This window comes from Nicotiana tomentosiformis, chromosome 3 (assembly GCF_000390325.3).
Source record: "Nicotiana tomentosiformis chromosome 3, ASM39032v3, whole genome shotgun sequence".
NCBI classification, from domain to species: domain Eukaryota; kingdom Viridiplantae; phylum Streptophyta; class Magnoliopsida; order Solanales; family Solanaceae; genus Nicotiana; species Nicotiana tomentosiformis.
In genome coordinates, this window is record NC_090814.1 from 147,421,372 (window position 1) to 147,444,223 (window position 22,852).

Consider the following 22,852-nt stretch of genomic DNA (forward strand, 5'->3'; position numbering starts at 1 on the left):
CCTCGTGGGTTTGACATCCGACTTTTAGTCACTTTATTACTTGACGACCGCGTATACTTGCGTGAGTGTGTTTGGTTGCAACAAGTTTTTTCCTATCAAAGGTCATGTCTCAGTAAGCTGAAACAACGTCACGTCCTGCCTAACGAGCTCTCCCCAGTACTTCTTAGGCCTAACCCTACCTCTTCTCGGACCCTCCATGGCCAACCTCTCGCACTTCCTAACAGGAACATCAATGCTTTTTCTTTTCACGTGCCCGAACCATCTTAACCTTGACTCCAGCATCTTGTCTTTCACGGCAGCCACTCCTACTTTGTCCGAAATAATTTCATTTATAATCTTATCTCTCGTGGTATGACCACACTCTCAGACGAGGGAAACTGTAGACAAGAATTACAAATTTTTCTTTTAGGTGCATGGGAGTTGTGCGGTTTAATTCTTTTTTCTTTTATAAAAAGAGCAAGAAAGAGGTTTTCAAGTTATTTTTTTTCTCTTCAAATTTTTGAAGGCCAAAAAAAGTCCTATAAGGGCCGCTGAATTAGAAGTAGAACATACACAACGATAATTTAATCTCCTTAATCGTCTATTCTAGCACTAAACGATTCTATGATTTGCTTAGACATTAAAATAATATAAAAATGCATGCATTCAAAAAATTCCACCAAGTGTTTGACATTTTAATCTCTAGAACTAGAATGACTAGAAATTGAAACTAGACAAGTTTCTATATAGCCTCAAAAAGTAAAAGGACCTGTCAAATGATCAAATAGTCAATTTATTCAATCCACCAAAAACATCACATCATATCTAATGTTACATATATTACTATATATGGGGTAATAAATAAATGAAGATGAAGAAGTAGCATCTTCAATCAAAACTAGAAATTGAAGTAAAGATAAAAAGACAAGGACATAAACGTCAATTCAGCAACTTCACCTTTATGTCCTCCACCAACGAACGGTGGTGCACACTGTACAGAAGTCGAATAAAAATATATGTTACTAATAATTTTGGGTTTTTTTATTTTTGGCCCGCGCCAGAAACTATTTGTATTTGATAGTCAAAAAAATATATAAAATTTATATAATTTTTGTATATAACATATGAAATGTATATATAAAAAAATATATAAAAAAAATATTTTTCAGCTATTATTTTAAAAATGGCTATACAATGTCATACCCCAATAACTTTTCACTAACCTCACCTGCCGTCATGGTCACTCAGATGACCCACAAATAGCACACGAGCTCTTCCTTAATTTGCTCATTACTTATTCCAAATTGCTTAATTTAATTTCTCTCGAATATGAAGTTAGGCTATCTGAGAATTTTCAACTTTAGCCCTATATGTCTAAAGCTGATTATGATATGGTTAAATACTCTATACTTTATAATTTTAGCTATTCGCTAAATAAGGGGTGCTCCAAACGGATATTTGTGCACTTGTCCCATTTATCTTTCAATCAAATTCACTTTTGATCCATTTATATTTTGTTATTTGCAAATCATCTCATATTCGTTCTTGTTATTAATAAATATTCAATATGAAGCGGTATACTCCATATATTTTAATTTTTTAGAAATAAATTTTAAATTTATCTATTTACTTTTGATTATGACTTAAATTTAATATTTGATCGAAGCTTTATTAGGAAAGTTAGGCCAATATTAATTTTTTTCTTTTAACTATGAGGTAACTAAATCAATTTATCTCTTAAAAGTAAAATTGCTCAATCTCAGACCGTACTTGGACAAATTTAAGAATTTCTTTGTCAATGCGACGGTGTGACCAATTGGGATCAGAAAGTGGGTAAAATTAGCAGGGCTTAAGTAAAATAAAATAAAATAAAAATAAAAAGAAAAAGGTGAGTAGAGAGAGAGAGAATGTATTATTGATAGAGCTTAGACAGAGAAAGAAGTGGAAGGCAAAAGAACGGCAAATTCTCTATTTTCTCCTTCCCCAATCCCATCACAGAGATAGGAGAAAAAAGAAAAAACAAAATCCAGAATCAATCTGGAATTGGAAAAGCATGTGCTCTTTGATAATGTTTGGGAAGTTGTAATGGTTGAATACATTTTTCTATGAAGTTAGGATCTTCTCATCACGACGGCGATTCCGTAAAAACCTAAAGGCGATCGCTTTTACATGAATTGATATAATTTTCTTCTTTGTCTTCATCCGATTGTTGCTTTGTTCGATTTGATTCGTCTCTATTTGCTTATTGAGGAAAAAATTTAACAAAAAAACAAGGAAGATGAACGGTGGTGATGGTGGAGATGTCGCGGCAGCTCCGGCGGGTCCACCACCGCCGCTTGAGTGGAAATTCTCTCAGGTATTTGGTGAGCGTACGGCCGGCGAGGAAGTTCAGGAAGGTAAATTATTATTTTTGTTTGGTTATTATCATACTTAAATCCTCTGTTACCTTTGGATCCATACTTGCTTTGGTGTCTATATCGCTATTAGGGTTTGGCTATCCGTTTTTGATCGGTTATGTGGTAGTCAATTGAGACAATACTGAAGTTATTAATGGGCGAGTGGCGCAAATCTGTTAGATTTCGGTCGCAGGTTTGATTGAGTGATGGGGATTTTAGCCAATTGAGAACAGTACCTAGTGAACTCTAATATGTTTATATTTACTTATATTTCATCTACTGTGCTATTAGAGAATTCTTTAACTCGCGTCCAGATCTAGATGATTGTTTTTTGAGTGTGGTCTGTCAATGTTTTCAATTTAGATGTTCTCAATTTAGTAGAGGACTATATAGTATAGGTTTTTGCCTTTGATGCAAGCATCTTGTCAAAGGACAGTATGCTATCTTCACTTGTTTCTTGGTGCTTACAAGTGGTGAACTATGTATGCACAAATGTAAATCATGGGGTGTAAGTGGCTGTATAATCTTGTATTACCACTCTGCTTTGGTCAGTATTCACGCTTTCACCAAACATTCTTTTAGCTCCACTCATTAAACTTTTGAGCTCTAAGGCACGATGCTGGGCAACTCCCTCATCTCAAACCACTATGTATAGGTAGACATATGTCGGGTAAAAATGCTCAGGATAGATACCGCCCTTCGCCTAAATTGTGGAAAGATTTGATGTTGCTCATAACATGCATATACAATAGACTGTCCTGAGGAAGATGCGAATTGATGTCTATCCTGCTGTAGAACAGTAAAAGGTTGTGACTTTCTTATAAAGCACTCCAATGTGTTGTATGAAATGTCTTTTATATCTGATAAGGCTCCCCTTAGACCAGTTCACATCCAAGCTGCTCTCTTGTTTTCAAGATATGTACTATATGCAATGCCTAGGGGAGTGGGGTCATTCAACTCTTGATTTGTGAGTCAGTAACTCAATATAGATTACTATAGATATGGTTGTCCTTTCGTAAACTAAGTTGAAGAGGGCATACAAGCAAAGTAGGTGTAGATTGAATGCTTGTAGCACATTGTAAATGCTACCCTTTTGCTTTGGCTTCCCCCTTTTATGATTATTCTTAATATCCAATATGGGAGTGATAAGTCTCATGACCTTCAATAGAAGGTATTGAATATTGTTGCTTCTCGTAAATGGCTACTCAAGTCTATTAGAATGAAAAGTTATGCAGTGGAGGATAATGGGAAGTTGGATTGACTTGATGCCTTTTTGCCTCATTTGCATAGGGTTTTAGTTTTCAGAATGAAACTGAATCTGGATCTCTTGATTCAGCCTCTTGATCCATGAGACTTCTTTTCCTATATCATGATTCATGGTGTGCATCAAAGTCCATTTTTCTGAAGTTTATACCACACTCAAGCTTCTTTGTCTTGCCTTCTACTGTTGCGTCTTTATTTTTTATTTTTTACTTCAGCCTCATGCTTTATTTGTCTGAAATATGCAGACCGTGTGCTGCAAAATGAAATTGGCACTGACTATTAATCTTTTGGTCATTGGAATTTCCTGCCTAATAACGACACATGTCATTTCAGAAGTTAAAGTACATGGAAGTTGCTTTTTCTGATTCCTGTTTGTCTTTTTATTGCCTCTAAAGGCACGTTCATATACCTAATCTTTTGATCATTGGAGTTTGCCTGCCTAATACCAAGACATGTGGTGGCTGAAGTCCTAGTACATGGAATTGTCTTTTCTGACTTGTGTTTGTCTTCTTACTGCCTATAAAAGGCACACACATATACGATGTGAGTGCTTTTAGTTTTTTCAGCAATAAGACCTTGTGTTCCGAACTGCCAAATCCATGGCTGCATCAATTTCACTATTCTTTTTCCACATTTATTCCCTAGTTCAGATTCGTGAGCAACATTTTAGAAATGGTTCTTTCCTATATATACAGTTGCTTATTTAGTTTGGCTCAAGCATGGCTTTAGATTTTGATTTTGCCCCTGTTAGTGCTGGCAATCATTCAATTGTTTCTTTGATGATTTACTTTAACCAGCAATATGTAGAACGGATATGAAGGAACAGAAACAAATGCTTGTAGAACCTGTACATGAATTCATCTACATTACACTCATCTTGTGCTCCATGTCGTATGGGTGGCATGGTTTGAGTAGTAACAGTGGGCAGTTCATTCTACCTAAAACTGTTAGACTGTGATAGGATCTGTACATTAGCTTAATTCAGAAACAGAATTTTTCAATATAAATTTTGTACTGCAAATTAATCTGAAGTGCCTTGACGATGCAGCTGTACCACTTCCAGTTGCATGGGGAGTTTGCAACTATGAGAGCATGTGCTTTGCTCTCTGCATTATGTTTAGTACACTTATTTTTTGAATGTCATGATTTATTTTCTGTCTTTATTATTGCAGTTGATATCATCTCCGCAATTGAGTTCGATAAAACTGGTGACCATCTTGCTACTGGAGATCGTGGGGGTAGGGTGGTATTATTTGAAAGGACTGATACAAAAGAGGTGGGTATCTTCACAGTGCAGTTCAGAAGATTTATTAAAAATTGGAGGTTGTTTTCTCTGATCATGTCTCTCCTTTTGCGTTGTGTTGCTTTAGCATATTGGTAGTCGAAGAGAGCTTGAGAGAATGGACTATCCTGTGAGTCGCCATCCAGAGTTCCGCTACAAGACAGAATTTCAAAGCCATGAACCTGAGGTATCTGCCGGTTCTTTGTTGTTCGCTCTTCTGTATTCTTCCTTTTTGTTGTGATACAAGAACTTAAGGAGAATCTTATTTTCCTGGTTCTTATGTATTTGCCAATTTGAGCTGCCATTTTCCTGTGAAGATGAAACTTTGAAGGGGTGAATTGCATCCCACTGCTATTTCTCATTCCCCATCTGCTTTGTGTTCCTCCTTTTCTTGCTTCAAGTAGAATTCTAATTTCTTCCTTTGCACCTTTCTGTTCAGTTTGATTATCTGAAGAGTTTGGAGATTGAGGAGAAAATCAACAAAATCCGTTGGTGCCAATCGCCTAATGGTGCACTCTTTCTTCTATCTACCAACGACAAAACCATAAAGTTTTGGAAGGTAACTTAGTTCATCCGATTTGCTTTTCTATGATTCTTTAATTCAGTGTAACTTGCCCAGTTTATTCAGGTAAAAAAAAAAAGAGTATTATTCTTCTTCTCAAAAAATAAGTATTATTCTTCTATACATTCCATGGCTCAATATATAATTTTTCTGTTGCATTGATGAGCAATATTGTTTGTTAATTTCAAGTGTGTCGGAGAGCTGTACTGATTGTTGTTGAGATGCTAGTTGAGAGTTGACCTACGATGCACCTTTGAAACTGTCTATCTGTAAAGCATTCTTCTGGTGGCTATCCTTTTTTGTGGGTTCCTTATCAGTGTGCTGAGGTTCTTGCTACTTCTTTTCCTGATTCAGGTCCAAGAGAAGAAAGTTAAGAAGCTATCCGATATGACTATTGATCCTCCCAGGGCTGTTGGGAATGGCAGTGTGGCCAGTTCTAGTGTTTCTTCCAGTCCAAAGCAGTGTCTTGCAAATGGGGGCAATGCAGATAGATCTTTCAATTGCTTGAGCAATGATTTGTCGTTTCCACCTGGGGGCATTTCCTCATTACGTTTACCTGTGGTAGTTGTACTTAAGCTATATATGTCCTGTATGTTCGATTGTTTTTGGAATGTCAATTATGGCTGTGCATTACGATTTTAATCTACCAAGCATGTTAGTTAGTGTCTGTAATCAATGTACTTAAGGTTACATGGAAAAGGAAACTCCATGTGCAATGTCAAGATACATTTTGGATATTGGATAATTTATAGAGACACAGATCTCAAGAAGTCACAACCTGAGTGGAGCAATGTATATGGTGTTCCCAGACTCCTGGTTATTTTGAAGACTGTTACTTCTAGTTTCTACTAGTTCTAGTGGCTGTCTTTAGTCGTAAAACAAATACTTTAAGTCTAACATAGTTAATTGTGCACCCAAGTTCTCATGCAGGGTGAAAAGTTGACAGATGTTGAAGTGTGTGTATATATATATATATTATAAATTTGTATATAAAATCTGTTACCTTCTAAAAAATATATCTATAAATATGTTTGTTATGTGCATAAGCTAGGACTCTTATGATCATGCGTTATGTGCTTTTGTATATGTCTTTGATTTCTCTTTCATGGTATGGATACACACGTTTTATCTTCAAATCCTCAGACGATATTGGAATCTGTATGCGTTCTCCGTGCCTTAAATCTTTTTCTTTGATTGGCAGAAGAATTTAGGTGCTGCATTGCGTCCCCTCTCCCTAAGACAGTTGTTGCGTTTTTAACTTGATATGATGTCCTCATTACTACTCTATTTGGATCTAAATGTGGAATGTTAATCATAGGTTACAAGTAATGAGACCAGCCTTGTTGCAAGGTGCAGAAGAGTGTATGCTCATGCACATGACTATCATATCAACTCTATTTCAAATAACAGGTGAAGATCTTGCTCTTGTAGTTTTGCTTTTCCATTTTGTGTTTTCTGGTTTATGCGGGCTCATGGTAATTTGTCTGGCCTTCTCCTTTTCCATTCAGTGACGGCGAAACATTTATATCGGCTGACGATCTCCGGATAAACCTTTGGAACTTGGAAATAAGCAATCAGAGTTTCAACATTGTTGATGTCAAGCCGACAAATATGGAAGATCTAACTGGTAATTTTTCCTCAATTCCTTTGTTTTGGGCACGTTAACTGGGTCATTATTCTTTCTTTCATTTCATTTAATTTTGCAATATGCCTTTTGTTTTTTCAATAGATGCTTCGACTTTAACCACATGTTATTTATTCCAGAGGTGATAACTTCAGCAGAATTTCATCCTACTCACTGTAACACTTTAGCTTATAGTAGTTCAAAAGGGTCAATTCGTCTCATAGATCTGCGGCAGTCAGCTTTATGCGACTCACATTCTAAATTGTAAGTATCTCTCTTTGTCTCTTTGTATTATTGCTCTTCTTTTAAAAGGTGTCCTTGTCCAGCAGAAGATATGAAAGATGGATGAAGATATTCTGGAATAGAGATATTTTTGCTAAGCAGGATATGTATTTCAAATTACTTGCTGATAGCTTTAATAAATTGTAAACATTGGTGCCTTGTATGCAGGTTTGAGGAACAAGAAGCACCTGGTTCAAGATCTTTTTTCACCGAGATAATTGCTTCAATTTCAGATATTAAATTTTCTAAGGATGGAAGATACATACTCAGTCGTGACTATATGACCCTAAAGGTTGGTTTCTTTTACTTTTCTTTTGTGATACCTATAGAGTATTTTGAGAGTTGCACCAATTGCAGTGTGTACTTCGCATTCATGTTCCTTATACTTGTTGAAGGCACTATTTGATCTATAAAAGCTTTGTAAACTATAGCATAGTTCCAATGAGGTGGCATTAGCGTGTGGCTCATGGCAAGCTCCGTGGCCTTTCTTGGAGACAATATCTCCAGCTCTTTTGCGTTTCATTTCTAATAATCATTATCCCCATGATCTGATGGAGAACCTCACTCAGTTGATATTGCATTGAATATGGTAATATGATATGGATACTCTGGAGTGCACTTAATGTTCTCCTAGGGTTCGTGGGTTACTACAAAAAAAGAACTACTATGAGGCTTCTAGTTGTGCATTCAACATAGTTCATGTTCATGGTGCTTCCAAGTTTTGACTTTTATTTGTATTAGTTGATTTTGGTGTTCTTCTTTGATCCTTGTAATACCTTTTGGAAAATTTTGCATTCAGAATTTCTTTTCTGTGCTAGTTGTAAGTTCCTGAGAGCTTAATTTTATGATTGATGAACAAAAGTTTTCAAATTTTTCTAAACAAATCTTGGTAGAAACCTCTCGTTATCCTCTATTTCATTTTTTCTCACTTATGTTCAATATGATGGATTGAAAATTAGTTTCTAACATAATATAGATGTATCCCATGTTCGTTGACCTCTGATTTTGGAACTTAGGTAGTTGAATGTTGAGTACTTTTCTTCCCTTGTATATGCATTCTATTGCCTTAGAAGACAAATTATTTAGTGTTGGAAACTTGGAATGCGATGAACCTGAATACAGTGGAATGGATACAAATGATTCTTTGAGCCTCCTCCCTTTGATTGATATATGCATATTATTCCTTGCATATCTAGTCAGTTCTTTCATAGGAACTACTCTGACTTTATCTTAAACAAGTTTACTGAGTGCTGCTAAATATAGCTCTATTATCTATGCCTAGTTTTATTTAACATGCTGCGCTCCACTGTTTGATGCTTGCATGTTTTTGCTAAACTACTTAGAGTTAAAGTAGATCAAGACCTCGAATTTTTGTAACTTAAATATAGTTGCTCCTTATTGTTTGCAAGTTCAAGCTGGGTCTTTTCTTTTTCAGCTTCATGTTAGGAGGACCACCGGTCTTCCATGTTTGTATGCTTTCCCATCTCTATGAGCAGAACCTCTTTGTATGGACAATATGTGTTCCTTGTTACTGAACTCACCTTGCTTTTCAGCTATGGGACATAAATATGGATTCTGGTCCAGTATCAACCTTCCAGGTTCATGAATATTTGAGACCAAAGGTGAATTACTATCTGCATCAAAATGTTACTTGACTATGTTTGGTTTGTGGCTTAGCTGATCAGAGATGTAATTTTCTACTGGTATGCAGCTATGTGATTTATATGAGAACGACTCCATTTTTGATAAGTTCGAGTGTTGCCTTAGTGGTGATGGGCTGCGAGTAGCAACTGGTTCTTATAGGTGTGTAGACCGTAATCTATTTTGTTTTTCCTTTTATTCTTCACTGCTGATTTAGTTGTTGACAAATAACTACTATGACTTCAGCAATCTTTTCCGTGTGTTTGGTTGTGCTGCGGGGACTACTGAAGCTACTACACTGGAAGCTAGCAAAAACCCCATGAGGTACTTATATTGTATTTTCGCCACGTTAACAGATAAGGATTTAAATGTTGTTTGTTGTGGTGTCTGACTTACATTGATTGCTCTCCTCCAGAAGACAAGTGCAGACCCCTTTAAGGCCTTCCAGGTCCCTGAGCAGTAGCATAACACGTGTCGTCAGGAGAGGTATGCATTATATTCATATATGCACTTGACAATAAGTCATGTTTATACTTTCTTATTACTTGAAAATTTGTTCACCATGACGAAATATACTGGAATTTATTTATTTGCATTACAGGATCAGAGAGTCCAGGGGTTGATGCAAATGGAAATTCATTTGATTTCACAACAAAGCTCCTCCATCTAGCATGGCATCCAACTGAAAATTCAATTGCCTGTGCCGCTGCAAACAGCTTGTATATGTATTACGCATAAGTGTTAACAGGAGGAATGTAGTTTTCTTGGATAGCATTTTTTCAGGTTGCTTTGCGAGAAACGCTTTCTTCAGAAGCAGCTTGAGGTTCTACTATATCACTTCCAGGTGCCTCCAACCTGTAACATGTCTTTGATGTCGAGGTGCAGAAGTGGATGAAAGATTCCACTCGAAGCAACTTTGTCTTTGTCAGCAGACTGATGACCTCGCGTTCTTATCCTCTTCTCATTTTCTGCTTCACTCTTTTAAATTTATTATTATATTGGGTCGAAGTAGGGAAAAAATGTCGTTGTAGTTCTCCTACAAGCAGAAACTAATGGAATGTGCAAAAATTGCCACTAGTTTTTAAGGTAAATGTAGTTTTTACTGGGAATGTTGGTGGAAAAGAGCTGCTGCTAACTTGCAGGATGTTTAACTTATTTTCTTGGATAGCATTATTTTTTGTAGGATAAATCAGTGTGCCTTTTGTTATAGATTATTAACTAAAGTAAATTTTTTCTGTAAAAGAAGTTGAAGGACACTGTCATTTATTTATCTGTATTTTTTGCTTTTGGGAAGTGAAGTTGGCATTGCATAACTTGTCTTCTCCTTTGGAATCTCGATTGTTTTACATTCTTATATTGCACTGGAGTTGGTAATTTTTCGCACTTTTGCTTTGCTGCCGGAGCCTTGTAATGGAACCTTTACCTGGCAATCAAGTTTTGCTATGCTTGTATGTTGCATGCTCGCATAATATATTGTATCTTTCCGTTATACTTTCCAATTGATCAGAATCATAACTAAAAGAGTTTGCGTTCTTGTCTTGCCCTTATTTGAAATGAATTGATGCTCATGTCAACATATTATCATTTGGCGTTTCACACGTAGAGTTTGCTCACCATTTTGAACACTGCGATTGGTGGAACCAATTTTGTAGCGAAGCCACTCTCCTTGTTTTATCAAGTAGCTGATATATTTAGAGGTCGTTTGGTAGAGTGCATTAGAGAAAATAACGCATGCATTAGCTTTGGCGTTTGTGTACTAGTAATACTTTGTTTGGTTCACTTTTTCAACTTATGTATAACTAATACAAGCATTAGTTATACATCCTATTTGGTATTATCCTATGTATAGCTAATGCAAACCATGACATTAGTAATACCAAGGCTATTAATGCATGCATTACCATGATAAAGACAAAATTATCATTAAAGTCCCTTAAAGCTAAAGAATATAGAGGGTATTTTTGTAACAATTAACTTTTTAAAAAATTATGCAATGCATTTTAATTTTTAATACACCACACCAAACTGTGTACAAAAAATAACCTCTGCATAACTAATGCTTGCATTACTAATCCCTGCATTACTAATACACCATATTCAACATTATTCTTATACACTCCTTATTGTCAAGCCCATGAAATACAAAACAACTTGTAAAAATTGCACGGGGCGTCCTATTTGGTCGTCCCCATTTAACTTATACCCATGTTTTTAAAATTATTTAACCTATACCCTAATTTTGATAATTTTAGATGCCTCCTCTTCTTTCTCCCGACTTATGCGCTCCTTTCTTCCTCCTCTTCTTTTCTGATGAGGTTGAGAGCAGTTCGATTTAGGATCTGACCAAACCCATTGCATTTTTTTCCTTTTCAGAGAGGCTGTGCTTTTGAGATAAATAGTGTAAACGAATACAAGTGATTTTGAGCTGGCCGTTTTCCCTTGAATTCTATTTTTGTTGCTTGCATTACCTATTGTTTCTAGCCGTATAAGGGGCTCTCAAAATTCCAGGTTATGTTATATATTGCTGGGCAAAAAGTTGAAAATCTCAAAACATCACTGATGTGGAAATGTGCACTACAAATTGTCTGAAGTTTGCACTATCTGAAGTTCAAATATATCAAGCTGATTTTGTCCTGAAGTTTGCACTACAAATTGAAGAACTTTAGATTAATTTGTCTGAAGTTTGTACTATAAAGTGAAGTTTTCCCGATTACCTTTGTAAGTTAGGCCAAACTTCAGGCGAAAATATTTTGAAGTTTTGTTTAATAAGGCCACACTTTAGGCAAAAAAATTCTCAAGTTTAAACTTCAGACATACACAATTGAATTGAAGTTTGCCCTTGTTATGAACTGAAGTTTGCCTGATTGCCTTTGCAAGTCAGGCCAAACTTAAGGCAAAAATATCTGAAGTTTTGCTTTGATAAGGCTATACTTCAGGCAAAAAATTCTGAAGTTCAAACTTCAGACATACACAATTGAACTAAAGTTTGCCCTTGCACTATGAACTGAAGTTTGCGTGATTGCCTTTGCAAGTCAGGCCAAACTTCAGGCAAAAATATTGAAATTTTGCTTTGATAAGGCTACACTTGAGGCAAAAAATTCTGATGTTCAAACTTCAGACATAAAGTTTTGCTACTTCAGGCTCGTATGTCTGAAGTTACCCGAAAAGTGAGTACACTTACAATTTTTTTGTGCAAAGCAGGTATAAATTAAATGGTGATCCAAAAATTAGATATAGATGCAAATGCCCCGAACAACTTGGACTATAAGTTCAAGCCTGTTCCTGTCTTAATTAATGTTGCAGTTGTTGATTATATTGGAGTAGGGGGTCAATTGACTAATCTCAGCTCTTTTGGGAAACAGAAAATTCTCTTCGAATTTAGTTGATTTGATCTATCTGCAGTCTTCTTTTCTCCAATCTCCCAAAATTCAATGTATTCATTAGTTGCATTGCTTGTGTTGTTTTTCTCACTTCATATACAATATTAGTGAAAACCATAAAACCGACTCTCAAAAATTACTGCTATCTACCAAGTTTAGGATAAATAAAACTAATGTCAAATAAGATAGGTCATGGTAGCATGCAAAAATTCACTATATGTTTTATAGCATTTTTCTTTCTTCTTATTCATCATTCACGAACTCACCCCATCTAAAACGCAATTGCAAAAGCGCAATTGTTAATCTTGTCAAAACAAGAATAAATTGAAAGTTACATTTCTGTAATGATCAAATGACAATAATTGAATGCTTTGGTCTGATTTTTATAAATTGGTCGAGAATTGGCTCCATTCCTATAGATAGAGTAAGCTTGCCAGCATGTAGAACAGAGAAAATTTATGAGAAAGAGATAAAATGTAAAATTAATCGCCAAATCTCTAATTTATTCTGGTCATGTCAAAGTGATATAAGTATAATATATACTTCTGTGGAGGTCCCGTCACTTCCTGTTGTAAACATGATTATTCATTTATCATCATTCTTGTAATATTTGCCCAATAAAATTGTGTTAGTAGTAGGATAATCAATTATATTCTTCACACTCTTCGTGTTCGAGTATTAAAATAAAACTACTCATAATATAAAGTGTTTTATTTTGATATATAGGTTTTAATGTGACACAAATTTAAATTAACTGAATTAGTATATTCGAATAGGAGATGATTGTCAGAAAATGCCACGTAGAAAAAAGAGGCACCACTTGAAATAATGTCTTACGGTTCAAGTCGGTTTGAGACTTTTATATTTCCCATATATATCCTATTAATCGAAGCAACTATTGCCCAATTCCCAATTCCCAATTCCCAATAAATAGTTGAACTTTCCAGTTTGCGGTTATGGCTCTTTTGCAGAAAGCGTCAACCGCAACTTCTCGTCCTGTTTTAATCTCCTCCATAAGATCAGCTGCTTATAATTTTATTGATGGTCATTAAACTTTTGTGTTTGTTATCCAATTTTTTTTAATATTTTTTTTATTACGTAAAAATTATTTAATTTTGTATTCATTACTCAAAAGTCATTTTTCTTTCTTTTGTTATACAAAAATTATTTTACTTTGTTCTAATTATCACAAAAGTCACATTTATCAGATTTTATAATATTTTTACTTGAAATATCTATTATACCCTTGATATTATATAAATCTTCATATTTATGTAATACCTTCTATATTATATACTATATAATATATTTTTACCTAGGTATTTTATTTATAACTAAAATAACTTAATACTATTTTATTTATTATTTTTATAATATATTCGTACATTTAATTTTTTCTTAACTGATTTTATTTTTAATTTTTACCCGTATTTTATAAAATCTTGTCAAAGTGATTATCTTGTCAAAGTGATTATTGTGTCAAAGTAAAATCTTTTCTTTATTTTGTTACACAAAAATTATTTTACAATTCTCTAGTTATCACGATAATCATTTTGACATGATTTTATAAAACTTTTACCTGAAAAGTCTATTATGCCATTGACATTATAAATCCTCCAATTTATGTAATACATTCTATATTATATATTATATAATATATTTTTACCAAGGAATTTTACTTATAATTAAAAGAATTTTATATTATTTTATTTATTATTTTTATAATATATTGGAGTAGCACGTTTAATTTTTCCATGATACTGAATTTGTTTAATCATATTCGAGCATGAACATATTTTCAAATATGAAAACGACAAAAAAATATTTATTTGAAATAACAAAAAAAAATTTGTTTAACAAATGATAGTTTTTTATAGTCAGTAAAACTTTTAATTTTTTTTAAAAAATATTTGAGTTTAATATTAAATTTTAAGATTTATCTGTTGATATTATTTATTTGAAACTGTTAATCTGATGTGTGAGTTTACTAAATGTTGGTATTTTATTTATTGGACTTACAAATATGGCTTGATTGATAAATCCGTGAGCTTTGATTTTATAATTCTTATTAAAAATATTTCAGTAGGAGTGGTTAAGAACGTTGATTTGGGATTTGTTCATAGTAAAGTTACTGACAAATTTAATATCATTACCAATATATCTTTAAAATTAATGTTAAGAAAAAATTAAATATATGAATATATTATAAAAATAATAAATAAAATAATATTTAGTTTAGTTATAAATAAAATACCTAGGTAAAAATATATTATATAGTATATAATATAGAAGATATTACATAAATATGAAGATTTATATAATATCAAGGGCATAATAGACTTTTCAAGTAAACATATTATAAAATCTTGCAAATGTGACTTTTGTGATAACTAGAGCAAAGTAAAATAATTTTTGTGTAACAAAAGAAAGAAAAGTGACTTTTGAGTAACGAACACAAAGTTAAATGATTTTTACGTAACAAAAAAAGAAAAAAAAAGTGACTTTTGGGTAACAAACACAAAAGTTCAATGACCATCAATAAAATTATCTCCGCCATCTCACACGGCTTCATCCTCAACGCCGCCGGCAGAAGTCGGGAGTTCACATCCACCGGCGACAAAAACATCGCCGTCGCCGACGCTACCTAAAGCTGTAGAATATGTGATTCTAAGGTAGACGACTTGATGAATTGGGCCCGATGTGGCTCCATATGGCCCATGACTTTCGGCCTGGCTTGTTGTGCTGTTGAGATGATGCATACCGGTGCGTCCAGGTATGATTTGGATTGGTTCGGTATCATATTCCGACCCAGCCCGAGACAGTCCGATTGCATGATTGTTGCTGGTACACTTACCAATAAGATGGCTCCTACCGTGCGAAGGTAACTACTTGGTCAATCTATAATGGATTGTGTTATACCAAAAATTAGGTTAAGAAAATGTAACAAGGCGTAGGGGTGGCAAAATTGGCCTTTTTAAGTAACTCGTCGAAGTTGCCAATTTTATAAGGGTGGATTATGATCGGTTTGTTGACTCGACCAACTGGTTAAACTCGACGTGATCCATCAAACCATTTGGTCAAAATGGTGTAAGCTCGAAATGATCTGTCAAATCATTTAGGACAAATATATTACTCCCATATTTTATTTTAGACGACACACTTTCCTTATTAGTCCGAAAAGAATGACCGATTTCTACAATTAAAAATAATTCAACTTTAAACTCTTCATTTTACCCATTTTACCCTTAATATGAAGCTTTTATAACCATATAAATGTCATGACCCCACAAAGCTTTTACCCTTAAGTTTTTAAGATCACAAGTTTCAAAACTCTTCTTTTTTTCCTAAACTCCGTGTCGAATCAAACTATCTCATCTAAATTGAAACGGAGAGAATACTACCTTATAACCAAATTTGGAGATTGAGACTTACATAAGTTAAAAGAATTTAAGCTTATATTTAAGACAAATATTGCTTCCACATTTTTTTAAAATATAAAATGAAAAAGGAGGAGAGGATGAGTCCGGTTGAGCGTGTTGGGTCATGATATGTTATGATTCTTTTGGATTAAACTCATTTTCTATTAAGAAGCTCTAGCCATGGAGGAATTGAAGATTCTAGAAGATGAGAGAAGAAGAAGAAGATTGGAAATGAAGCTTTGTGTTATTCATCTTCAACGCAGAGAAAAATGAATTGTAATTACAATCACTTAGTCATTGTCCTATTTATACAGAATTAACTAACTTTAACAAACTACAACTAACTCTAACAAACTACAACTAATTACACTTAGTGTATAAATAGCTGGGACCCACAATACTTAACACTCCTCCTCAAGCTGAGGGATGAAATATTTCTTTCATCCCCAGCTTGCCTACGAGATACTCATGTTGTGGCTTGCACAGTCCCTTAGTTAACAAGTCTGCCAGTTGTTCTGTTGTTCTGATGTATCATGTTTGAATTAAGCCTTGTACAATCTTTTCCCTCACAAAATGGCAACCAATATCAATGTGTTTGGTTCTTTCATGGAAAATGGGATGAGCAACAATTTGTATAGCAACTTTACTGTCACATTGAAGCTGTATAGGCTGCTCTATATCAGTTCCCAATTCCTTGAAAAGTCCTGTTAGCCTTACCACCTCTGCTATAGTAGAAGTCATGCTCCAGAATTCAGCTTCAGCAGAGCTTTTAGATACAGTTCCTTATTTCTTGGAATTTCAAGATATCAGTGCTTCACCAAACTTTACTGCATAGCCAATCACTGACCTCCTGGTCTCCACACAAGCACCCCAATCAGAGTCATAATATGCAATTAACTGCTTGTATGCTTTAGCAGGCATGAACAGTCCAAGGCCAGGTGTAGTTTTGATATACCTCACTACTCTTAAGGCAACTTCCATGTGAGACAACTTAGGTGCATGCATGTATTGGCTGAGTACTTGAACCACAAAGGCAATGTCAGGCTTTGTCATGGTCAAGTACAACAGCCTGCCAACTAGCCTCTGATAACTTCCTTTTTCTTCAAGTTCCTTATCCTATGTGGTATTGTCATTTGGTATTTCCTTGTTAAATTCAATGGATGCGAGCTTATGGTTGAATTCAAGAGGTGTAGCTGCTGGCTTACCTTCTGCTAGTCCAAGCTCTGACACAAGTTCAAGAGCATATTTCCTTTGGCACATTACTATGCCTTCTTGAGATCTAGAAAACTCAATACCAAGAAAGTATTTGAGTTCACCAAGGTCTTTCATCTTAGACCTCTCTTGTAATCTTTTCCTGATCTGTTTTATTAGTTCTAGATTGCTTCCAGTTACCAGGAGATCATCCACATAAACTAGAATAACAACCAAGTCTGAGGCTACTTTCTGTGTAAAAAGAGAGTAATCATAGTGAGATTGAACAAAGCCCATATCAACCAAAGCTTCAGTTAATTTCAGATTCCATTGTCTAGGAGCCTGTTTCAATCCATACAATGACTTATGGAGTTTGCATACCTGCTGACACTCCCCCTGGCATGAAAATCCACCAGGAACATACATGTACACCTCCTCTAGAAGGTCTCCTTGAAGAAAAGCATTAGAACATCTATCTGAAACACATACCAACCGGAAGCAGCAGCTAAGGGAACTATAGCTCTGACAGTGACCATTTTATCCACCGGAGAAAAGGTTTATGTATAATCCAAACCTTCCTGTTGACTGTAGCCTTTAGCTACCAGTCTGGCTTTGTACCTTTCCACTTCACCAGAAGATTTGTACTTGACTTTAAATACCCATTTGCAGCCTATAGGAACCTTCCTAGGAGGCAAAGAGACAATGGACCAAGTGTTGTTTTCTTCAAGAGCAGTGATCTCAGCCTTCATAGCCTCAACCCATTTAGGGTCTTGGGTGGCTTCTGCAAAGGACCTAGGTTCCACAATGGCTGAGAATGCAGCCAGAGAATATCTATAGCTAGGTGACAGATTATCATATGCCACATGATTGATCATAGGATAAGGACAAATTGACTTCTTTGGTGGAACTACATAGTCAGCTAGCCACACGGGTGGTTTAGTGAGTCTTGAAGATTCCCGAGTGACACAAAAGGAGCAGATGGTTCACAAGCTAAAGTAGTAGGAGACACTAGTGAGAGTAAATGAGAGTGACTAGGAGAGTGAGATGCTGAGATGGGGTCAACGACATCAGTATTGTTGAGAGTTGGAGATCCTGCTGGTGTGGAAGTAGCATTAGGAACAATAACTGACTGAGTTGGCTATTCTACAAGCTCCAGTACAGGGAACAAAGGTGATGCACCTGAAGATATATGTTTGAATGGGAACACTTCTTCTTTGAAGACAGTGTCCCTGCTAACAAAAAACCTTTTGGAGCACAAATCATAGAGAATATAACCATTTTGTGAGGATGAGTAGGCCATATGCACAGCAGGGATTGCTCTGGGACATAATTTATCACCTTTTCTCACCTGAGTAGCATAACACATACTTCCAAAGACCCTCAGATGTTGTAGAGAAGGACTCCTTTGGAAGAGTTTGTCAAATGGAGATTTGCCTTGTAGCACAACAGTAGACAATCTATTCAGGAGATAGACTGTAGTAGAGACACACTCTCCCCAGAATCTGAGAGGCAAGTGGGCTTGAAATCTGAGAGCTCTGGCCATATCCAAGATGGACATGTGTTTTCTTTCAACAATTCCATTCTGTTGAGGAGTGTATATGCAAGAGGTTTGATGTACAATACCCTGATTTTTCAATAAGGTTTGTAGTTGATCATTGAGAAACTCTGTACTATTGTCTGTTCTTAAGCATTTAAGCTTGCTATCAAACTGTGTGAATATTAGTGCTATAAAGTTTTTCAATACTTCAACAATATCTGACTTAGAGTGCAGTAAGAAAAGCCAAGTGTATTTTGAGTAATCATCTACTAGAGTTAAGAAATACCTTTTTCCATCATGAGTAGGTACTCTATAAGGCCCCCAAACATCACCATGAACCAAATCAAAAGCAGATTTAGAGTAAGAGGAGCTAATGGGAAAGGGTAGACTTGATTGCTTGGCTATAGGACACACAGTACAATGATGTTATCTAAAATGCATGTCATGCAAAACTTTCACAAACCTTAAAACCTTCAAAGGAACATGACCTAACCTCTGATGCCATAAGGAGGATACAATACATGACTTATTATCTGCTAGGTTATTACCTTTATTGATGTCATCTGATATGGTATTTACAGTTGAAGTAGAAAGAGATACTAGTGGAGAAGAAGCTTGTTGATTGAACACTTGTCTGTCATCTGCCTTGAGGATATACAAACCAAGCTCTTTCTTACCAATCCCCAAGACCTTCCCACTTGAGAGTTCCTGAAAGACATAGAAGTCAGGGTAAAATGCTGCAAGACATCTCAATTCCTTTGTGAGCTTTGACACAGAGAGGAGGTTGTACTTAAATTCTGGAATGTGAAGGATGTTCTGAACTTTCTTATTCTTGAAGAAGAACAGATACCTACATGAGTGATAGACACATGTTCTCCAGTTGGTAAATGAACCTTACTCCTAGCATTCTCTGGTATTTCATCATAAGTATTTTGCAAATTCAAACCGTGAATCATATGGTTTATGGCACCAACATCTATTATCCAATTATTATGGACTAAATTGGTCATGAAGGCATGTACAGTACCTGTTGGCCCTGCAACAACAACATTGGCAGCAGATTCAATCTCATTGTCATTGTTTAACAAGTGCAGGATTTGCTGATATTGTTCCTGAGTGAAAAAGTGAGTTGGAGCTGGAGTAGTTGTCACCTGTTGTCCCTGTGCTTATGGCTATGAAAAAACTAGAATTAATAGCACTATTGGCTTGAGCATGTGGAGCTCCCCCTCTTCTCTTATTCTTGAAATCAGATGGATAACCATGAAGTTTGAAACAATTTTCTCTGGTGTGACCCTTGTATTTGCAATAATCACACCAGACTGCAGCTTTACCAGCTGAATTCCTAGGTTTGTAACTTCCATTTGAGTTATTTGAACGGATATTAGACTGTCCTCCACCACTGTAACCTCCAGTATACATCTTGTTACTCATCATTGCAACATCATTGCTTTCAGCATATGCACCTTTTCCACTAATCCTCTGGTTTTCTACATTTACTGTCATGGCATAGGCCTGGTTTAGATTTGGTAAGGGTCGAGTCATAAGCACTTGATTCCTTGCATTCTCATAGGATTCGTTTAAACCAATGAGGAACTGATATAGCTTCTGTATCTGGTAATGTTCTACATGTTTCCTTGATTCAGCACAGCCACATGAAGGTGGTGGTGTTAGTGTTTCATACTCATCCCAGAGTTCTCTCAGTTTAGTATAGTATACTTAGACAGAGGATATGCCTTCAGTCAATGTGGTAATTTCTTTGTGCAAGTAACAAGCCCTAGATGCATTATTCTTATCAAATCTCTCCTTGAGGTCTTCCCAAATAGTGTGTGCATCGGAGGCATATATCACAAAGCTGATCAAACTAGGTGAAACTGTGTTCATTATCCAAGCAAGCACAATAGCATTGCATCTATCCCACAATTCATGCAAAGTAGAATTGTATCTAGTCTTTCTACAAGTGCCTAGAACAAAGCCTAATTTGTTTTTACCATGCAAAATAATTTTCATAGATCTACTCCAAATTGAATAATTTTCTGAACCTTGAAGCTGAATAGAAGTGAGTACATCACCTTGAGTATCAGAAGGATGAATGTAAAGAGGATGATTGTGATCAACCAGCTTTGTAGTTGGCGTAGAAATTGAAGTGGCAAATGGAGAATCACCAGTTTCTTCATTGATCACCATTGTAGCAGAGACAAATTGCTTCTGAGAGTTAAGCTTTCAAATTATTAAATTCTCACAAAATTAGTCTCGATCTGACCGTGATTCAACGAGATAATTGAGAATTCCCAAACCCTAGAATGAGTGAGAAGTCTTCTGTGTTGAAGAAATAGCTCGATCGATCGATGAGGTTGAGAAGCTAGCAATGCAATCAAATTACTCCAGTTCTATCACAGTAGAGCTTTAGAGAGACGAGCACCAAGCACTGATACCATGTTAAGAAGCTCTAGCCATGGAGGAACTTAAGATTCTAGAAGATGAGAGAAGAAGAAGAAGACTGGGAATGAAGCTTTGTGTTATTCATCTTCAATGAGAGAAAAATGAATTGTAATTACAATCACTTAGTCATTGTCCTATTTATACAGAATTGACTAACTTTAACAAACTACAAGTAACTCTAACAAAGTACAACTAATTACACTTAGCGTATAAATAGCTGGGACCCACAGTACTTAACATTTTCATTCAAGCAAGTGAGTTGAGTCTCGACTCATTTATTGGTTTCATCTATTTTGACTCGCATAAGATTGATAAATTTGGCTCAATGAGCTACTTTGCCACCTCAAATTAAATAGTTTATTTGTTTGAATAATGCCTAGGGTATATGATCAGATGCCAGAACCGAGGTGTGTAATATCGATGGGAAGCTGTGCGAATGGAGGTGGTTATTACCATTACTCTTACTCGGTAGTGAGGGGCTGCGATAGGATTGTTCCCGCTGATATTTACGTGCCGGGTTGTCCTCCGACAGCAGAGGCATTGCTCTATGGTAGACTGCAGCTTCAGAAGAAAATTAATCGTAGAAAAGATTTTCTTCATTGGTGGACCAAGTGAGCTACATCCCTCTTAATTATCAGTTGTGTAGAGTGTATATATACTGCAGATATTAGGGTGGTGTTTTGATATTTGTGCGTTGCGCGTGTTGTGTAATTGAACTTTACGCCATTGTACACAAAACAGAAGCAGCAGGGAAGATTTTGGTCGGCTACTTTGTTCGGACTCTTCAAAAATGTCGTTGGGTGCATGTCGGATCCTCCAAAAGTAGTGCATTTTTGAAGGATTCGACACGGGTGCGGCAACATTTTTAAAGAATCCGAGCAACATAGTAATGGTTAGTCTAATCTATCATGTGTGTAAATATAGCAAAATAGTAGAACTAGAATGTGATTTCTATGTAGTTTCTATAAAGATGTTAGGACTGTATTATATTTGATGAATTGATGTGTGTTTTCTATCTATTTCTGCTACATAAGTATTTGATCCGGTTTTTAGACGTTCCAACTTATAATAGTTTCAAATTCAATTGCCACCAGTTTTAGGTGTTACTTTCCATGTTGCTGGTTGTATGAACAGTTTTTTACATTGTCAGTGAAATAAGCTCTCGTACATATAATACATGCACGAGCAGAATCCAGTTGATTTGGAACAAATAATAATGTAATGACAATACGTGTCCCTACTACTTATCCAGTCCAATATGAAACCATTTTCCAATTTTCAACCTGGATTAAATAGTAGACTTACCAATACTGACAAAAGTAAAGTTGAATATTGGAACCTAATGGGTCCAGCTCAGTCTACTCTAGGGCTGTCCAACGGGACGGGACGTCCCGTCCCGTCTCGGTCCCGTCCCGCATCCCGTCCCGTCCCGTCCCACTTAATTTTAAACGGGATGGCCCCATGTTAAACGGGACACTGGATGGGATGGGATGGCCATTTCGTCCCGTTTATTCCGTCCCATTTCGTCCCGTCCCGTCCCGTCCCGCCTGTCCCGTCCCTTCCCGCGTCCCTTTTTTTTTAAATTATAGCCGTTGGGCAACGGCTATAATTGCAAAAATAGCCATTCCCAACGGCCAAAAAGGCCATATTTGGCCCCCACTCCCACCAAAACACCCCCTTACCCCCAAATTTTTAATATAATCCCTAAGTTTATTAAATTACACTTTGGCCCTATTTTCTACTATAAATACCCCAATCCTTCTTCATTTCTTCCCACAAAAATAAATTATTCTCTCTCAAATCCCTTTCATTCTATCTATATTATTCTCTCAATTTTCTCGCAATCAAGTGATAAGT

At 35.8% G+C, this 22,852-nt stretch overlaps 1 protein-coding gene and 1 pseudogene across 4 annotated transcripts; both read left to right on the top strand.

Annotated features, from left to right (window-relative positions):
- Positions 1 to 1,879: 1,879 nt before the first annotated feature.
- LOC104105975 (serine/threonine protein phosphatase 2A 55 kDa regulatory subunit B beta isoform) lies at positions 1,880 to 10,342 on the top strand. Of its 4 annotated transcripts, none has more exons than XM_018774069.3 (14): positions 1,880 to 2,375; positions 4,811 to 4,914; positions 5,009 to 5,107; positions 5,360 to 5,479; positions 5,837 to 6,046; positions 6,801 to 6,892; positions 6,991 to 7,109; positions 7,247 to 7,370; positions 7,557 to 7,680; positions 8,942 to 9,010; positions 9,100 to 9,191; positions 9,276 to 9,353; positions 9,448 to 9,515; positions 9,631 to 10,342. In XM_018774069.3, exons 1-14 carry the CDS (start codon positions 2,258 to 2,260, stop codon positions 9,765 to 9,767), a joined length of 1,554 nt encoding a protein of 517 aa, XP_018629585.1. In that variant the 5' UTR covers positions 1,880 to 2,257; the 3' UTR covers positions 9,768 to 10,342. The 4 variants fall into 4 exon arrangements, with proteins under 4 accessions (XP_018629585.1, XP_009612715.1, XP_009612716.1 ...); XM_009614420.4 differs by having other exon boundaries at positions 1,881 to 2,375; positions 9,445 to 9,515; XM_009614421.4 differs by having other exon boundaries at positions 1,881 to 2,375; positions 5,837 to 6,043; positions 9,445 to 9,515.
- Positions 10,343 to 14,953: 4,611 nt separating this feature from the next.
- Positions 14,954 to 21,753, top strand: LOC108946804 (NADH dehydrogenase [ubiquinone] iron-sulfur protein 7, mitochondrial-like; annotated as a pseudogene).
- The last annotated feature ends 1,099 nt before the right edge of the window (positions 21,754 to 22,852 follow it).